The sequence below is a fragment of the Sinohyriopsis cumingii genome, chromosome 5 (assembly GCF_028554795.1).
Source record: "Sinohyriopsis cumingii isolate HCF-2022 chromosome 5, ASM2855479v2, whole genome shotgun sequence".
Taxonomy (NCBI): Eukaryota; Metazoa; Mollusca; class Bivalvia; order Unionida; family Unionidae; genus Sinohyriopsis; species Sinohyriopsis cumingii.
Window position 1 is genome coordinate 65,436,826 of NC_142965.1, and position 18,435 is coordinate 65,455,260.

Consider the following 18,435-nt stretch of genomic DNA (forward strand, 5'->3'; position numbering starts at 1 on the left):
CGATGATACATTTGGATTTAATCATGGTCATCATCATCATTATCATCATCATCATCAACCCAGTTTTTCACTAAGAATGAAATGCAATAACATGAATCAATTTGCATGATATTGATTCATTAAACGTTGGGCAATACACCTTATGTGTTTGTTGACAAGTTTTAAAAAGCTTGACAGCGATAAATGTCTGTTTCTGGTATAGGTTTTTAATCACTTTGATCATTGGATTTTTTTTATATGAATTTCTTGAGTGCGCATTGGATCGTAGAAAGACCATTGATTTTCAGTTAACTAGTCATTAAGTAAAAGAAAATAAATATTAGAATTAGATTATCAAAGAAAGCATACGCATGATCAGTTTTAAATTCAACTATACAAGTTTCTCTTCTCCCGTAGTGAGAGAAATAAAGGTTTATGATGCTAGTACTACTATAATATTAGATGTCCTTCCATGCATTAGTTACGTCATCCACTATAGGAGCGGGCGGGGGTGGGGTGGGGGTTAGCCGACAATTTTTTGGGTAGAGACCCCCCGGCAAATGACCCCCTACAAGTTTGGAAAATGTTGATTTTTTTTTCACTGCCAAAAGCTAATACGAGCCTTGTATGGTGACCGGACTCCACCCGCTCTCCGTCCATCCGGGGTTGATTTTTGTGTAGCCAAAAGCCAGTCCGAGCCTGGTTGGCAAGTTGAAATCCTTCACTGACGCACGACAAGGCCCAGATGTGGTCTCGTGGGGCCAAACAAAATGATCTTGCTGCGTTTACTGAGTTTGATGTGCGGGTTGATCAACCAATGATTATATCGAGACCAATGCGAAAACGTTGCTGAAACATGTAAACTGTTTGTAATAAATCCATGTGGAGTTCTCTGAGCATGTGCAAAGAAGTTTTTAAACTTATTTGTGGCATGTCGCCGGGACACCAAGTCTGATGAATATTTCGCAGTGCATGTTTATCAACGCCGTTAAAGATAATCATACATTTGCAGTTATCTCTGTTGACTTTGGGGATCGGAACATATCGTTGCGTGACGTAAATGACATATGTATGTTAATGTCTACCTCGAGGAGATATTCTGGCCGGACTTGTTTCTTTGTCAAGCATGACATCATCGGAAACCACAAGATTATTAATACTACCATCAAGATCATCGACTGATGTGCATCATCGGTGAAAAATTCAATGACACCTGTATCTGACGACAAGGAATCAATTGCAGATTCACTGAATTCCTCGAGGACATCATAACATCGCTGCTCGTCTGCCGATGGTGCTACGAAATACAGTTTGTCTCATTTGGGCTATCTCATTATCATATTGAGCAACAGCTAAATATAATTTGGTACCGCCTGATGATCTTTGACGGGTGCTGGCTTGCGTGTCGATGAAAAGTCCCATTCATATTGTGGCAATATGTATTATTTATAATCATGAGTCTATATTGTGTTCGATGCATAACTGTCACTGATACAACTGGGCTAAGAGCAACAACGACGAAAAAATAACAGGCGAACACTTACAAGCAAGTGTGTAAAATGCGGTGTAAAATATAACGTTCTGGCGTCTCGCGAGACGACAGGTGGCTGTGATATTGCTGTGGCGCTCGAGAGATTTCCAGGAACACCATTGGCTAAGTACACAAGAGACAAATATCTTCCATTATATAATTACCGTGCTCCTGGAACACGACTTGATATCAGACTTGACCAAAACCGGTCGAATTTCCAGTGAATGCGATTAATCAAGTCTACCACATCCATGAAGTCGGGTATACAAATAAAGATCTGCAACAACTACATATCGCTGAGGTCAAGTTGATCCATATGTTGAAGCCGATAATAAATAAAAACATGCGAGAATAGCTAACTAACTGGTTGATACGATCGACTCTGAGTGGTAAGTTATCCGCGGGTGCATGCAATCAATTGTCAGATAATTATAACAATGGAGTCTATTTATCATATTCCAAGAGGATATTGGAAAGGTACGGCAGCAATTAGCCAACTCGCCAATCCCGCAGGTGTACTGTGATTGATTGTCCAGACAGGCAATACAGCAAATTTATATGCGGCCGCCTAAAACGATTCGACATGTAAGGTTCGATGTCAGCTCGCTCAACGAATGCCTGCTAAGCGATTATTTGGACATCAGTACGCCCAGGAATTACTGAGCAAGGACAGATCTCGCGAACGGGTTGCGAAACTTCCTCACGTGATTGACGCGTTAAACAAAGTCACTCGTGAAATTGCTATGAAACCCGTCGATGCAATCGCAAAGAAACACATTCAAGTTAAGCGGCGCGACCCGCCAACGAGACCAGTGCTTGACAGCAACGTGACAGTCAGGTATTTATATGAACTTTGTGAAATTGAAGGTGGTAAAACATAGCAACCGATCCTATCTGGAGTGTAACCAGGCATAACATTTCCAGCGTGGTAAGATATACGGGTAGGCCCGCAATCTACAGGCTAGATTCGAAGGCTTCTCAGCGTAGATTTGTCAGTGAACAATTCCAGGTAATTCCCGTAAATACACAATTGCCACCAGGTTGGATTCGCGCTAGCAAAGAACAGTAGCTCCTCGACGATTGTTACAATGTCAGAGCGACATTTTCACGTGTGTGGCCGGGAAGACTATCAATTCTGTCCACGGTGAATTGTCGTACGTCATTTGGAAAATATTTCCACAACATTATTGTGTTACAACAGCGTCATGATGAATTCAGCATCAATATCAAACTCGCGTTGATTTTGTTTTGTCTTTTCGCTGATAGCCAGCTAATTTTTTCGTTATCGTGCCGGGAATTTTAGAGGTGGATCCCACCTGAAATTGATCATAAACCATTTTATTTCGCGGCTGAGACAAATATGTAATTCGAGATACCACCAAATTTGACCATTCGACACGACCATCGATAATCCAAATATTGGTATCTGAGATTGTTAGTCTCTGCGATGAATGAATTGTCATTGCATATCCTACAGTCCAACATGATGGTTGTACCAGAGCCGGTTCAACAGCCTCCAGGGGAACAGCAACTAGGTCATTAAAACGAGGGTTAGCTGGGTTCCCGTTCGTGGAATATCAACGAGAATATTATGGCGACGATTATCCGCTGCACGGTAACATAGTGGAATTGCCATCATTGAAAATGTTTCCTTATGAAGCTCAAATAATCTATGCTGAAGTGAATAGCGAACTATTTTTCTGGATGCAACTATCAGATCATCAGGGATCTATAATTTCTAGAAGTCATTGATCACAGTTTCTGGAATAACACTGCGCATTATCTCACATTGAATCTTGTCCGGCTGAAGTCTAATTGACGCTTTCAGCTCTCGTGATGATTCGTCGCTGGCCAGGTGGTCTATCAACATTTCCTGGTAATAATCGACATAATGTTTCAGCATTTATGTGGCGATTCTCCTGTAAACGGTGTATGTTGCTAATGATCTCCACACATGATAACCGCAGCTTATTTTGTTTCTAACCAGCCAAGAAATATTTCTAACGTGTCTTTGGACGCAGTACATATTTCGTCTCAAATTATGATTTTAGTAATATATTTCTCACTCATTATTATTTGTGTCCACGCATCACAGCGCCATCGAAAGAAGATGCGATAAGTAATGGCGCTAACACCCCGCTGTCTCATCTCCCTGGCAATATCATATCAGAATTTAACCACCATGACCATAAAGATAAACCGTTTCATTTAAATTGGATCATCTGATGGCGCAAATGACTGTCGTGACAACTTATCGTTGCAGTAACAAAGACGATGAGTTTTATAATCTGCAAATTCAGAATAATTCGTAATCGTTCATTGTTTTAATTATCCAATGACCCCATGGAGAAGTGCAGTTAATATGCATCATTGGATTATTTTTTAAAAGAATTATCTTTGATTTCCTTGTATAAAATCAATCCGTGGCAACTCTAACAGCGTCATTTGGAAATCTGTTAATCATTGATAAAAGGTTTATTGATGTATATGCCAGCATCAAAGATCTCAGATGAGTAAACTGGGGAGAATCGTAGTCGTAGTAGCACACGAAGGTACCGATCGTGGTTCCATCTGGTAAGTTTGCAAATTCCCGAGAAGCTAATACGCCTTTCGCTGCTGTATGTGCGATTGTAAAACCAAGTTCTGCTAGGTCCAAAGTTAAGCTTTTACAGCGGCGCTTGTTACCAGATGAGGCTGACTGGGTAAATTTGGCCAATAATGTTTTGGCTCATATCTTTTGCAAACCATATATCATCATCCTCAAGCAGCCAGACCTTTTTATGGCACGCATGAAATTATCGCCATACTCGCCATACTTGCTATCAGTATGTTCCTATCGAGCACATATCTCAATAGCACTATTGGTGCGCAACCGCGTTTATTTTTGCACAGTAGCTTAGGAGTTTTATGCCCCTATCTGGTGTATTAAAATGACGACCAAACCAGGCAACAATAACCGGATGAATGTTTACTGCAAACTCAAATGTTTCAAACTCGGCAAATCCAGTTAGATGCACTGCTGGTAGCGGTCCGTTCATTGAAACTCTGGTCATTTCATGTGCTGAATGACAAAATCGTGAGAAATACGGTTCACATTCACCCGCTTCAAGAAGATTAGGGTGGTAACAACCCACCACATTAACTAAAATTACATCAACGGATTATTTTTTTGTGTTCCAAAATCCGCCATGTCCTAATTCAATACATGAACGCGATATATCATCGAGAAGCCCACGTGGTGCTGGTAACCATGATTTTAGCCGGCAACCCGGGCAACCACAGACGAGATTGTAAAACAATTATACAGGAATTCATCTTCGAAATTCATTTTGTCAGTGTATTTTAGCACCACCCGTTTCATTTGCGTATGCAGAGGTTCTTCGAGAGACAGGGATCCGTTGGATCCTGATTCCGATTTGTATCCAATGGATCCACCATCGGATCCAGGATCACTCTGAAACAGCCAGACTAATACAGTATCGTTTTTGCTAATATTGTAAATTTCCTCAAAAATATTCAAGTGGTAAAATCTAGTATTTTTTTCGTCGGAAAGTTTGTTACACTTGTGGTCCACTCATGAGCGTAATGTTCGACTACCAATACAGAAGCTCCTTTACTTCAATAGTTGCCGAAATTGTGGAAACTCTAGTCGGTTATTGTTTTATTACTATGGGAAACTTTAATCGCTTTTGCAACACTGCGATGTTTTCCATACGGACTCCATTGTCGTTAACACGCTCTGCCCTTTTGTTTATTTTTTTTGTGTTCTTGATTTTGTTAATCCTGTTCCTCGTCGGGAATTCATAAAATGTTCTGTGACCTTCTAAGCCACACAATTTAAGATACAAGTGGCCGCTGAAGCGGCAGGTGTGCTTGCACCCCTTATCGGTGGAAGAGCATTAATATATAACTCATTTAAACGATAAAGCGCGCTTAACTCCGTTGACTGTATCTATATCTGTCTAAATGAATGCGTCGCCGCCGTCGTTATTTCTGAATGCTCATGTAATTGCTCGTCCGCACATGTATATAATCTTTTCATGATAATGTTAAGAATGCCAGCAATGCCATCAACGATTCCTATCACCGGCGATATCACGTGCGTTGCTGATAATGTAGCAGTTAACGTCGTTGTTGCAGCGACCAGGGAGAACACCGCATATACAAAACATTGTCGATTACGATGATTCGTCTGCGGTATTTTTGTTTCTTTTGTCGTGTTCTCGTCGATGATTTTTTCCTGCTATACCTTCCACGTACATGATTGATTATATATGTAAGACCATGTGGGATTGATTGTGGCTATATATCTGTTGCTAGTTAATCAATTGAGGGGTTTACGCGACGAATTACAGACACCACCAATACGTCTTTGCCGTTCATCTTTTGTCTTTGGTATCCAATATGAATATTTTCTCGGTATTTTGATTTAACGCGACTGACACGGTTCCAGAAAATATATCGGTGGAATGACGCCAAGGATAAGTCGTAAATATCCTAAATTTTACCTAGCTAAACACGGAGAGACCGTATACCCTGGTGACTTCAGCGGTATGTTTGATGGTGTTAATTTATTTAGTCCATGTTGGTGATCCATACCCTACCCTGTATACCGCATTGATGAACGAAGCCGTATGAATCACACCAGCCTCAATCTTTCTGATGTGCTCAGCGATGTCGGGGATTACTCTGGATATATCTCCGAGAGTTTTTTTGATCGCGACGATTGATGTTTGACGGTTGACTAGAGTTATGTGTTAATTTCAGCGAGCATCACCTTGACGACCATTAGGCTTCAAAAGAAATCATCGGTGACTTTATCAAGTAGTTGAAAATTTCTGCAAAGACTCGTAAACGTTCTTACGTGAACGTGATACTCTGCTTGCAACTTGGCATCTTGGATAATTTACTATCAATCTTGGTGTCGCTGTCGTCCACGTATTTCTTCGTTGATGCGTCATCAGCAGACACTGGTTCTCTCATAACAACAATTCTGTTTCCGTTCATGTTTAGTTCAACGGTTTTAGAAACATGTTTACTGATCTCATTTCTGATCGTCATGATTGATACTCTTGAGTCTCTGATTCTTCCGCCATCAGTAAATACCGGGATATTATCGGCGGTCTCACCTAAATCTCCTGGACAATATAAGTCTGCCTAATACTGTTTGTCTTAAGCCGACCATGTTGATTCTGAAAAACAACGTCATCTCGGTCAACTACGGCAAGGTTCATAAGATCAGCAAGCTCATGTTGTGTCATATATTTTGACAAATCAATGTCATAAACCGGGAATCTTAACTCTAGCTAAAGATCTTCCGTAAATATCTACCATTATAAACTCTTAAGCACAGCAAGTGATTCTTCACCTCATATAGGCGGATCCGTTAATATTTGTGTTTGTAATTTTGAATACCAGACAGATTTTCTAGATAATCTGCTGATATATTTTAAAACTTCTCTCGGTATCGCCAATCCATACAAATCAAAATAAACAACAGTACGTGGATCAGACTCGTATGCAACCCAATGAGTACCTGGAACAGAGCGGCCGTAGAGATTAATGATACCAGTTTCAACACGTTTCGTTAGTTCCAGCAACTGATCACGCATGAAAATACCTCTGAAGTTTTTGATGTTTAATCGCTGAGCAGCATGAAGTAAATCAAATTGGACATGGGGAGTTTCAGCGAAACGTCCCTGGCTGTCGCAGACCTTGACCGTACCTCGTTCCTGGTAATATTGGGGCCATGTCCCTCTTTTGGTGTTTTTTAATCTTGTCAATGCCATGCCGGCTGATGTTCTTACTGCACCGACTACGGCTGCTTTTCCAACATCTAGAACTGCAGCGGCAATAAAATGTGGTATTGCCGCTAGAAGTGACAATATGAAATCGGTCGTTGATGTCTCGTAGACGGTATTCACGGAAAGATCAAGTCGCACACCAGGTTTTGATTCATTTTCGTCATTGTAGTGTTTGAGCTGACGTTAAGTCAGCGATAGTACATTCGGGCCTTGCAACGCCGTTATTTCAGCGATATTGTTGTTCTACAATTCTTTTCTTATGCTGATTGTAGATTTTGTAACTTGACCAGGTGTCAGGGTGACGTTGACGTGTTGATATGACATTATAATAGTATGAATGATTTAATTACGTATTTTCCACGCGTACATCAACTTATCTCATTCTTCCAATGACAACTTCTAGTAGGATTGTTTTATCTGATATTACAGCGATTGCTCTATAAGCACCAGGAACAGCTGGTAATACGCCTATTCAAGCTCGAAAATGTATGTCAACAACTGATTCTCTGAACAAATCCAAGTTCCAGTGGAAAAAAAATCGGATATAGCTTGTAAAATCCGGTTGAGACATCTGCAGACCAGAATCCAGAATAGACATTCTGATCACATCCCTTAAATATCATCAAACGATGATACTCACGTGCAACATAATTATATCTGAAATTCAATAACACTTTTTAGGATGGTTCTTGATGTCCGTTTATTCTTAGAGAAACTTCACTAACCCATCGGGCTATGAATATATGTCGTGGTCGTGGTGCTGAAACTCCCTGAGCTGATGCTGTCTGCCATGTAAATAACACAGCATCATTACTTTGAATACTGTCTGTGGTCATCGTCAACCATGACAACGTTAATTTGCCTCCGCTGTCCATGAATGAGCAGCCATTGTTGTTCAACCAGTGATGGCATCATTGTTGGCATCCATATCGAACGTTTTGTCAGTCTCACGTTACCAGCATCAACCGCATCTGGACGCCAGATTTCATCGTTGCCTTTGTCCCTTCGAACAAGTACAACTGTGTTTCAGCACCGAAGGTAACGTTTGTAACATTTTTGGAAAATCCAAAGATATTTGATAGAGGAATTGCGTATGAAAATTCTTCAATGTCATTTAACATTGATCGACGTGATGCGAATCCTAAGTTGAAATTTTCATTCATCGATGCGACTTCTGTTCCAACGAAGTTTGTTGTTACTTTACTGCTATCAAGGAATCAGTAGTATTCTTCGCAAACATCATTGATGGACCAGAAAAACCGCGAAATAATCAACGGAATATCTTGTGAGGTCGAACATCGTCTTAGCAACGTCAACATGTTACAGACATGATTCAATACTTTTTCCATCAGTGCTGTACTTGGCGCTGTTAAACAACATCATAGCACCCTTGTTAACAAAAGCAGCTCGATCTCCTATTTCAGATGCTGTATCATCTGCTTTCAAACGTTTTCCTTCGATCTCAATGAATACCTCAGCAGACAGGAAATATCGGCTTGTATCTTAGACTTGCAGTTCAATTCGTCCACGTGTGTCAGGTACACGTGCATCATAAGAATAATACTGATAATTACTTACTGAATCATCTTAGAGGAGTGGCGCGTCCGTGTTAAATGCGGGATCAGATACACGAATAAACATTATTTTACATTATTTGTTGTTTAAAAAGAAATTCCTTAGTAAATTTATCTGTTATGTTAGTTCTAACTTTTGGTGGTGGATGGGGTTGAATAGGTGGTGCCGGGTTGAAGACGACCAGCAATATCAGCCGCAATGTCTCGAGCGTTTTTTGTGTTGTCTCAGTTGCTGTAACATTGTATTTTAGTTGGTTCGACAATTAGTTTAAATAACTGTTCTTTACCTTCTATAAATTCCACTTGAGCTTCCTGGCGTTGTTGTAGCTGATGTTTGACAAAATCACGGACGGGGAGATATTTCTTAATTACCTCTAGTCATTCTTGGGCTAGTTTAGTTGTGCGAGTTTCCATAGTTAGAGCAGAATCACTCATTATTATGATTACAACAACGATTTAATTAAACATCCCTGGTCAGCGGATATATTAAAATACACATCAAACTCAGTAAACGCAGCGACATCATTTTTTTGACCCACGAGACCGTAGCTGGGCCTTGTCGTGCTTCAGTAAATGATTTGATCTTGCCAACCAGGCCCGGATTGGCTTTTGGCAACAAATAAATCAACCCCGGACGGACGGGGTGGGGTTGAAGTCTAGTCACCATACAAGGCTCGGATTAGCTTTTGGCAATGAAAACAATCAACATTTTCCAAGGCCAAAATTGAAGGGAGGATTTGACGGATTGTGGCCCTCCCCAGTAAAAGATTGGACAACACACCCTGCTGGTAATATAGTGCTGTTTCCATCAAAGTCTTTGAAAAGTCTTTGGGTTTAATTATTCTGCCACTCATGATGAAGCAAGATATATATACAATGCTATGGGGAGGTAAAGAAAGATTCACAAAAGACCTCTGCATGATAGAAACTTTGGATTTTAAAATGCAACAGCCTATGCGACATAAATTTGTAAAACAGGCAAGCAGATAGACAAACAGACATACAAACGGATACAATTAATGGATGGATGTCTGGAGAGAGAGAGAGAGAGAGAGAGAGAGAGAGAGAGCAGTGATGTAGTTTATTCTCGCACTTAAAAGGGTTTGCAAAAGAGCATATTTCTTTCCAAACTGTGTACTAAGTCATGAATTGTCTCCTCTTGAAGACGATGCGAGTTAAATAGCACAGATCTGTGATATGTCCAAGAGAATCCAAGTTCCATTATGATGCAGGGATCAGTGCCATGTGATATGTCACAAACAATATGATAAACAAGCAGATCTTGATTGCTGAAAATGGAGGGAAAATAAAAACAAATTTGATTACAATGGTGGTGACCTAATAACCCAGCTCTTGCGCCAGGGCAACCGCCTCGTCCGCATCCGCCCCCCGTTTAGTACGCTACTGGATGAATCGCACATACACGATCACCATAGCGGATATTTTATATATTGTTACTATTTCTTCACAATTCAAGAGTGGGAGAAAACAATTTATGTATGTTATGTCTCGTTTCATTTTTCATGTAAATTACCTTATGTCCTGATGTAAATAGTGTTCGCGATAGTAATTATCTACATGGTGGAGTAATCATCTGGATTCGCTTCATCTTGTATCAGTCGCTGTTTTAAAGGTCATATGATTTGTTCAGCGACTGTTGAAGCTGCGAAATAATGAAACACTTTCAATAAAAGGATTATATGCTATATTTGTGCAAACTTAATGAAAATACCTGAGCAACATAAGTCTTACATGGATTTTAAATAAGTATTGCTGTTTTATCACTCGTGCATTTAGTGAGGCACGATACATTTAAGCGTGTGTCTGCGTGATTTGAACTTTTAACGTAGTTTTAACTTTTTTTAGTCGTATCGTTACGATGTTTGCAGTGTGGCAGTTTATAGTGATGCCGAGCACTGATGCATCATGCCGCAGACATGTGGCATCATGTTCCACCCAGTCACATTATTCTGACGCCAGGCCGATCAGTCCTAGCAGTAACCTCTTAATGCTGAGCGCCTAGCGAGGTAGCTACTCGTACCATTTTTTTTCAGTCTTTGGTTGACTTGGCCTGGGTTAGAACCTGCGACGAACCGCATCCGAGGCGGACCCTCTGACCACTTAGGCCATAAGAGCGGCTATACTTATGTGTCTCTCTTACGAGCATGAACTTAATGGTCATCTTTATCGATGTATGCAAAATGTTAATTTCACTCTAGTTTGTGAATTTCAATGAATGCGTATATTAATAGGTACTAACAAGGTTTCTGTTTGCTCATAATAGTAATTTGAATAAGGACTTTTTAATAAAAAATTGCGTTAAAGAGTACTAACATGTTTTTAGGTTATGTCCAAGTGAGAGTAATCAATGCTGGGTCGAAAACATACGAATTTCATCATGATATGACGTACTCGAATGGTTATATACATGTATTTCTTAGCCTCGCCAAGGAAATGATAACATGACATTTAAGTCACTGTTTATGTGACATTATTGCTTGCAAGTGAATATAGCTTATAAACTACAAATAATTGTTTTTGTGACAGATTTTCGTTGCTCATTTCTACCTAATTTGTGGGGCCCCGAGTGGCCGAGTGGTCTAAAGCGCTCTCCGTTACGTATCACTGTCTTCTCACCTCTGTCTGCGTGGGTTCGAGTCTCGGATTCGGCTAATGTGGGTATGTGAGAAAGCTTGCCAGTAGCTTCTCGTGCGTCGGTGGTTCTTTCCGGGGTTTTCCCGGGTTCTTCCTGCACCACTAATACTGGCCGCCATGTATAGCCTATCGTGTGCTGAAAAATGGCGTTAAACCCTACAACAACAACAACAACAACCTAATTTATTATTCACATAAATAGTTAGCTAAGAAATAATAATAAAATAGTAATAAGAATAAGAATAGAGACGACAATTCTTTCCATCCTTTTGATTCGATGATGTTGTAGGTTCGTTGGTAGAATTGTAAATGTCAGTTATGGACACTATATATTCTAGGTAAATCTTCGTGGATATGAAATATTTATGTTTAAGCCCGCTCCTCAAATGACCTTGACCCTACACCCCGACATAAATGTCCAAAAATTAAAAAAGAGGGTGGTAAGGGCCAGAAGAAACGGATGAATTAATGACGTGAAGAAATAATCTTAAATCCACCTTACAGCAAATGTACAGTGTCCAGCACTCAAATGAGGCATACCATGCTTATTGTTATGAGTCACAATGTTAAAAGCAAACTTACCTACATAGGGTCTCATTTTTGCAAGTACCAAATCAAACACACTTATCGTAAACCGATTACCTTGATAAATAAAGTAGATTTCAGCCATTGTAGGTTTTCCCCATATCACTTAATTTAGGAGCGTGGGATTTGGGCCAGGAGAAATAACTGAGCATGTTTTGGTTATTAGACTTCAAAGTCATGTGATTAGCACTAGACATAGGTATCGAAACATTAAAATAATATAGAGAAGTAAAAAGATTTTTTTAAGAAGACAAAACTTCTTACAAGCAAGATATAGTGGTTATTTTTATATGAACTTGAAAAAAGAATATCGGAATCAGAACCGTTTGCCCCTGTATTACTGGTTTAATAATTTTGAATCAAGAATTTAATAATAATAATAATAATAATAATAATAATAATGAATGCCTCCACATTGAAGATGTTTGAAATAGGTATTAATCGTACAATATAATTTTTTTTAAACAATATTGACTTTTAGTTTGTGGCAAAATTTTTGATAGGAATGTATTATTGAAAAATGAGTTTGATTAAGGCGAATTTGATAAAGTATATGTGACATATATTACTAATGAAAACATTTATTTTCATTTTGTTTCTCCTATAATTCACCATCATTGCACACTTTCCTCTAATAATAATAATAATAATAATAATAATAACAATTATACATCCAATCCGACCCACCCCCTTGAATACTGGGGACAATTGAGAAAGGGGCATGAAATGGGGAGGAAAATGTTAATAAAAAGGTAGACATAAAGACAGGGGAATGTTATTACAATTTCTGCACTCTCTCTTTTCTTCTGACACCACATCCAAACCAATTATTCTTATCAGTAAGAAGCTCAATTTTCACTGATAAACAACTTTACACCATTGAAAAGTATCTCTTTAATAGTAACGGTTATAATAATAATAATAATAATAATAATAATAATAAAAAGAAGAAGAAGAAAAGAAAAAAAGAAGAAGTAGGAGACGACGAAGAAGGACAAGAAGAAAAAGAAGAATAGGAGGAAGAATAATTATAATAATTTTAATAATAGCTTTAAAAAAATTGTTCTTGGTTTTGTTTATTGTTTTGTTTGTTGTTGGTTTTCATTTGTCTGAGTGGTTGTTTTTGTCGGGGAAAGTTTCCTTCAATCAGATGTATAATGTATGTGTTTTTCTGGCATACATACATATAAAAGTCGATGTTTGCAATACTAAGAGTGATTGTGATTAAGACGCATAAATATGACTAATTAATTTCCATCTGGTGACTCTTTGTTTTGTGTCATATGGAGGTCTAGAATTAGTATCACCCCCCCCCTCCGTCGTACATTAGTTTTTTTTTTTTACAGGTAAATACTGATAGAGCCATTTGTTCAAATAGGAAGTAGATGTAATTAAGAGCAATGTGAATGAAATTACGGGTATCATTTTTTTGGTTAAGTATTGCTTATTAAAGACTATTGTCGGTAGAAGGCAATAATGCCACCTTCTGTTGGTGCCATCTGATTAGAGGGCAGACAGACGCACGATCAAACCGAAAATCAAAAACATAATCCTAGGCGCTTTCTTAAACAATACTGGAGAGAATAAATAAGAGTATTTGAATGTAAGGTGTTCAAAGTGCGACCCGATGGATCATGAATAATTCATATATTAACACGCATTAAAAAGAGTATCACAGATCGGTATGCTGAGATGTAACACATTCCATTGTTAGCCCGTGTATTTTAAATTTTAAACTTATGATAATATGCCATGTTTATTCTTTTTTCATACTTTGAGATACATACCGTGATGAACACAAACTAATACAATGCTTTTTGTGATAACAATTTTATTATTTCTCGTTTGAACTTCAGTAACTTTGATTTAGGATAAAGGCATCCTAAAATTTGGCAATAAACTGAAAAAGAGAACATAATGGGAAAATATAAATCAAATGTGGATATCCAAGATGACTATAATCTGTTCAAGAGAAAAGTCATAGCTTGGTGGGTTTGTGAAAAGGGTTTTCAAATTGGCATATGCCAGTAAAAATAAAACTGTAGAGGAAATAGTTTTTTTTTTTTGCTAGCATCTGCAAATAATGCGAAACAAAATATTTGACAATTTCATGATACAAGAAAAGATCTAAAGCATTTATAAAAAACAATCTCTCACATTTGAGGCGGAAAATACAGTAAAATGCTGCTACAAACCCAACAGTATCTTTTAAACCATTTACATAGATTTGTTTATTTAAGATGCTACAGAATTAGGGATGGACGGGTACCAGATCCGGCCAACAGAACCCGTCCGGGTCTATACGCCACTCAGGAATGCCGGGGCGGGAACACGCACGCCCTCATCTATTTTTGTTTCAATCCAACAACCCCTCAACCCGGTTGTTTTATAGCTAATAAAGATGGGAGTGAGAGATGGGCTGGGGAAATCGGACACAATGGGAGTGAGGAAACCTGAGCCAATTAAATTCGACCCGTCAGTATACCTTTACACGGTACCGAAAAAATTGCCCTACCCGTCCATCTCTATGCAGAATTGATATCATTTTCCATTCTTATAAAGCATATTTACCCGGTATCAGTGGATCTCTTTGAGAAACCTTGAAGCAAAATCCACTATATCACGACCATTGCTAGCGATTTGCATTCATAGGCCATCAACACAATCATACAATACTACTAGCATGCTCAACAGATAACCAACAAATATTACGTCTGGTGAGTTTAGTAGATATACATATACATACATATATATATATATATATATATATATATATATATATATATATATATATATATATATATATATATATATATATATAATGGTAGTCTCTCGAGTCGAGGAAGACATGTTGTGCGATCTCATTCAACAGTGGACGCGCATGTGCCTCCTGAGTCCCAATTCCGATGCATACAAGCGGTTGCAGGTGGGGCATGGGACATCGGTGGTTGGTGGTATTTGTGATACAGTTCTGTGACGTCTCTCCCGAGTTGCAGCGAGACCCTGGCGGCGGTCATCCTCAAAGGTGGAACAGGCTTTTCTGGTCAGCGCTCGCCAATGGCTTCTGTCTAAGGCAGCGAACTCGAGCTGGCGGGGTTGGAGGTCTGTCCATTTGATGTTCATCTTGAGGTTGTCTTTGTACCTCTTTTGAGGGCGGCCTTGGTTTCGGTTTCCCTGGGCTAGCTTGTCATAGAACAACTGCTTTGGGATTCTGTTTTGATCCATGCGGATGACATGGCCAGTCCAACGAAGCTGGGCCTGGATTAGTTTGGCTTCGATGCTTGTTGTGTTGGCTCTGTCAAGGACTTCCTGGTTGGTGATTCGGTCCTGCCACTTGATCCGCATAATGGATCTCAGGGAGCGCTGGTGGAATTGTTCCAACGTGAGGACAGCTGCATTGTACACTTTCATCTTTGTTGACAGGCGTATGTCCTTGTGCTGGAAAACCTTGGTTCGAAGTCGTCCGAGTGCTTGACTGGCTTTTTGGATCCTCGCAGTGATTTCTTTGTCCAGGGAGCCGTCACTAGATATTGTGCTGCCAAGGTATTTGAAACTGTCCACATTCTTCAGCTGCGTGTCGCCAATGGTGATACAGGGTTGTGAGGGGACAGTGGTTGGGGCGGGCTGGAAGAGGACTTCTGTCTTTTCTAGGCTGATTGTGAGTCCAAATAAGTTGGAGGCTTCAGAGAATCTGTCCATGATTGCCTGTAGGTGAGGCTCTTCATGGGCCATGAGGGCAAAGTCATCTGCAAAGAGTGCTTCAATGATGAGTCTTTCTAGCGTCTTTGTTTTTGCAGCTAGGCGACGGAGATCAAACACTGATCCATCCAGGCGATAACTAATGTAGATGCCAATGTCAAGGTTACGGATGGCATGGAACAGTACCTGTGCGAAGAAGAGGTTGAAGAGTATCGGAGCAAGTACACAGCCCTGTTTGACACCATTAGATATTGGGAATTTCTCAGAGGGTCACCGTCTGAGAGAATCTCTCCAGTCATGTCAACGTGGAGGAGCCGAATGAGATTGGTAAACTTCTGAGGACAACCAAGTTTCTTGATAACTACCCACAGTGTGTCTCTGTTGACTGTATCAAAAGCCTTTGTCAGTTCCACGAAGACAGTATACAGATTCATGTTCTGCTCAAGGCACTTCTCTTGGACTTGTCTCACTGCGAAGATCATGTCAACGGTGCTGAGGTCTGGGCGAAAACTACACTGAGACTCGGGGAGGTTATCTTCTGACACTGCCGCAATAAGCCTGTTGAGGATGATGCGAGCAAGTATTTTGCCAGCTATGGACAGCAGGGAGATGCCTCTGTAGTTACTGCAGTCCACACGTGTGCCTTTATTTTTATAGACGGTCATGATTGATGCGTCACTGAGGTCGTTTGGCATCTCTTTTTCAGTCCAGATGCTGATTAGCACTTCGTGGAATGCCTCCAGAGTCTGTTCACTGAGAGCCTTGTACACCTCCGCTGGGATGCCATCCTTTCCAGGTGCCCTGCCACAGTTAATTTGTTTAATTGCCCTCCTCAACTCCTCCATCGTTGGTGGAATATCCAGTTGGTCGTGCGTTGGCTGCTGGGGTATTTGGTCAAGAACAGGTTGGCTGACCGATGAGGGCATGTTTAGGAGCTGACTAAAGTGTTCTTTCCATCTTTCCTTAATGCCATTCTTGTCCTTTATTAGTGTAATGTCATCTGCAGCGAGCAAGGGCGCAGAGCTGGACTTTGCGTGGCTGAAGATTGACCTGATGGCGTTATAGAACTCTTTGGAGTTGTTAGTGTCAGCATACCTTTGCACTTCATCAGCTTTCTTTTCCCACCAATGGTCATGCATCTTGCAAATTTCCCTCTGAGCCTCAGCTTGATAGAATTTGAAGCGGTCTTTTTTGTTGATGGAGTTTGTGTCATTCTGCCAGTCCATGAATGCTTTGTTCTTTCTGGCAAGCAGATCTTCAATGGCATCGTTGTTCTCGTCGAACCAGTCTTGATGGATTCGCTTCTTTGGGCCCAGGGTCGCCATAGCTGTTTCTCTTATCGTGTCCCTGAGCTTGTTCCATTTTTCGGAAGCATTTCCACATATCGGTCCGTTTGTTGACAGCTTGTCATCTGGTCTCTTCTGGAAACTGAGCTTGGTGGAAGGCTGCTGGAGTTTGACAATGTTGAAGGCTGTGTGCACAAGTTTAAGACGTCTTAGGTGATGAGGGGCAATGTGCAGCTGTAGGGTAGTTCGGACAAGTCTGTGGTCTGTCCAGCATTCTGCTCCTCGCATGGCCTTGGTGATGAGGACATCCTTGGTATCAGGCTGGCGGACTATTACATAGTCGATTAAGTGCCATTGGCGAGATCTGGGGTGCATCCAGGTGTTCTTGTGTTTGTTCGCCATTCTGAACATTGAGTTTGTGATTAGGAGGTTAAATTCTGCGCATTTGCTGAGTAGGAGCAGGCCGTTGTTGTTCATTCTGCCGACACCGCGTTTGCCAAGCACACCTTTCCATCGACCATAATCACAGCCAACACGGGCGTTGAAGTCCCCCAGTAGTATGATCTTGTCGTCAGTTGGAACTGAGCTAAGTACAGAGCTGAGGTCGGTATAGAACTGCTCGATGGCTTCTGCTGGACTCGATAGGGTAGGGGCGTAGGCACTGATGATTGTTGCATGGCGTTTGTGGCTGATAGATATTCGCAATTTCATTAGCCTCTCATTGATACCAACAGGTATTTCCGGAAGCTGCTTCAGAAGACATGATTTGATAGCCAGGCCGACTTCCTGGATCCTGTCCTCATTTTGGGCTTTTCCTTTCCAGAAGAATGTGTAGCCGCTTGCTAGCTCAGTAAGAGAACCCTCCTCTGCGAACCTGGTTTCACTCAAGGCTGTAATGTCAATATTGAAGCGTGAAAACTCCTTAGCAACTAGAGCTGTTCTCCTGTGTGGTCTTGCTACTTTCTCTTTGTCCATGAGAGCACGGATGTTCCATGCTCGAATAAGTTTTTTCTTTGATTATTTCGACCGCGGATATGGATGATCTTGCCAGCCGCGGCATGCTGGCCAGATATTTTAGGGCAAGCTTTTTTTAGGTCACCTTTTCTAGGCCTCTCCCTATTCAGGGTGAGCAGTGCCGTCCTGAAAAGGTCTGCTCAGTCGCCCCTGGATGCTGCCGAACTGTTCTGCTGCCCTGGGTGCAGAGCAAAACGACCACTTGTCCAAGGGCCGCCTACGTGTAGGTCTCTGACTACAACTCCCAGTGGTCATCTCCACCTGTTGCGTCGCCAGTCGCCCATCGCCGTAGGACTTTGGTATGTGCA

The 18,435-nt window shown here is 40.6% G+C and overlaps 1 protein-coding gene across 1 annotated transcript; it reads right to left on the reverse strand.

The window, feature by feature from the left end:
- Positions 1-17: 17 nt before the first annotated feature.
- On the reverse strand, positions 18-18,088 carry LOC149799337 (protein CFDP2-like). Its single transcript, XM_089958183.1, has 3 exons — positions 17,112-18,088; positions 1,524-1,633; positions 18-70 (listed from the first exon to the last, which is right to left on the reverse strand). Exons 1-3 carry the CDS (start codon positions 18,086-18,088, stop codon positions 18-20), a joined length of 1,140 nt encoding a protein of 379 aa, XP_089814309.1.
- Between the last annotated feature and the right edge of the window lie 347 nt (positions 18,089-18,435).

Excerpts from the sequence above, each read along its gene's own strand:
- LOC149799337 (XM_089958183.1), bottom strand. The coding sequence starts at position 18,088 with ATGGACAAAGAGAAAGTAGCAAGACCACACAGGAGAACAGCTCTAGTT. Across the intron at positions 1,634-17,111 it reads AAGCGAATCCATCAAGACTG|CCAATGGTGTTCCTGGAAAT; the intron begins GTTCGACGAGAA and ends TTGTGTACTTAG. Across the intron at positions 71-1,523 it reads CGCATTTTACACACTTGCTT|TGAAAAACTGGGTTGATGAT; the intron begins GTAAGTGTTCGC and ends TTTCATTCTTAG.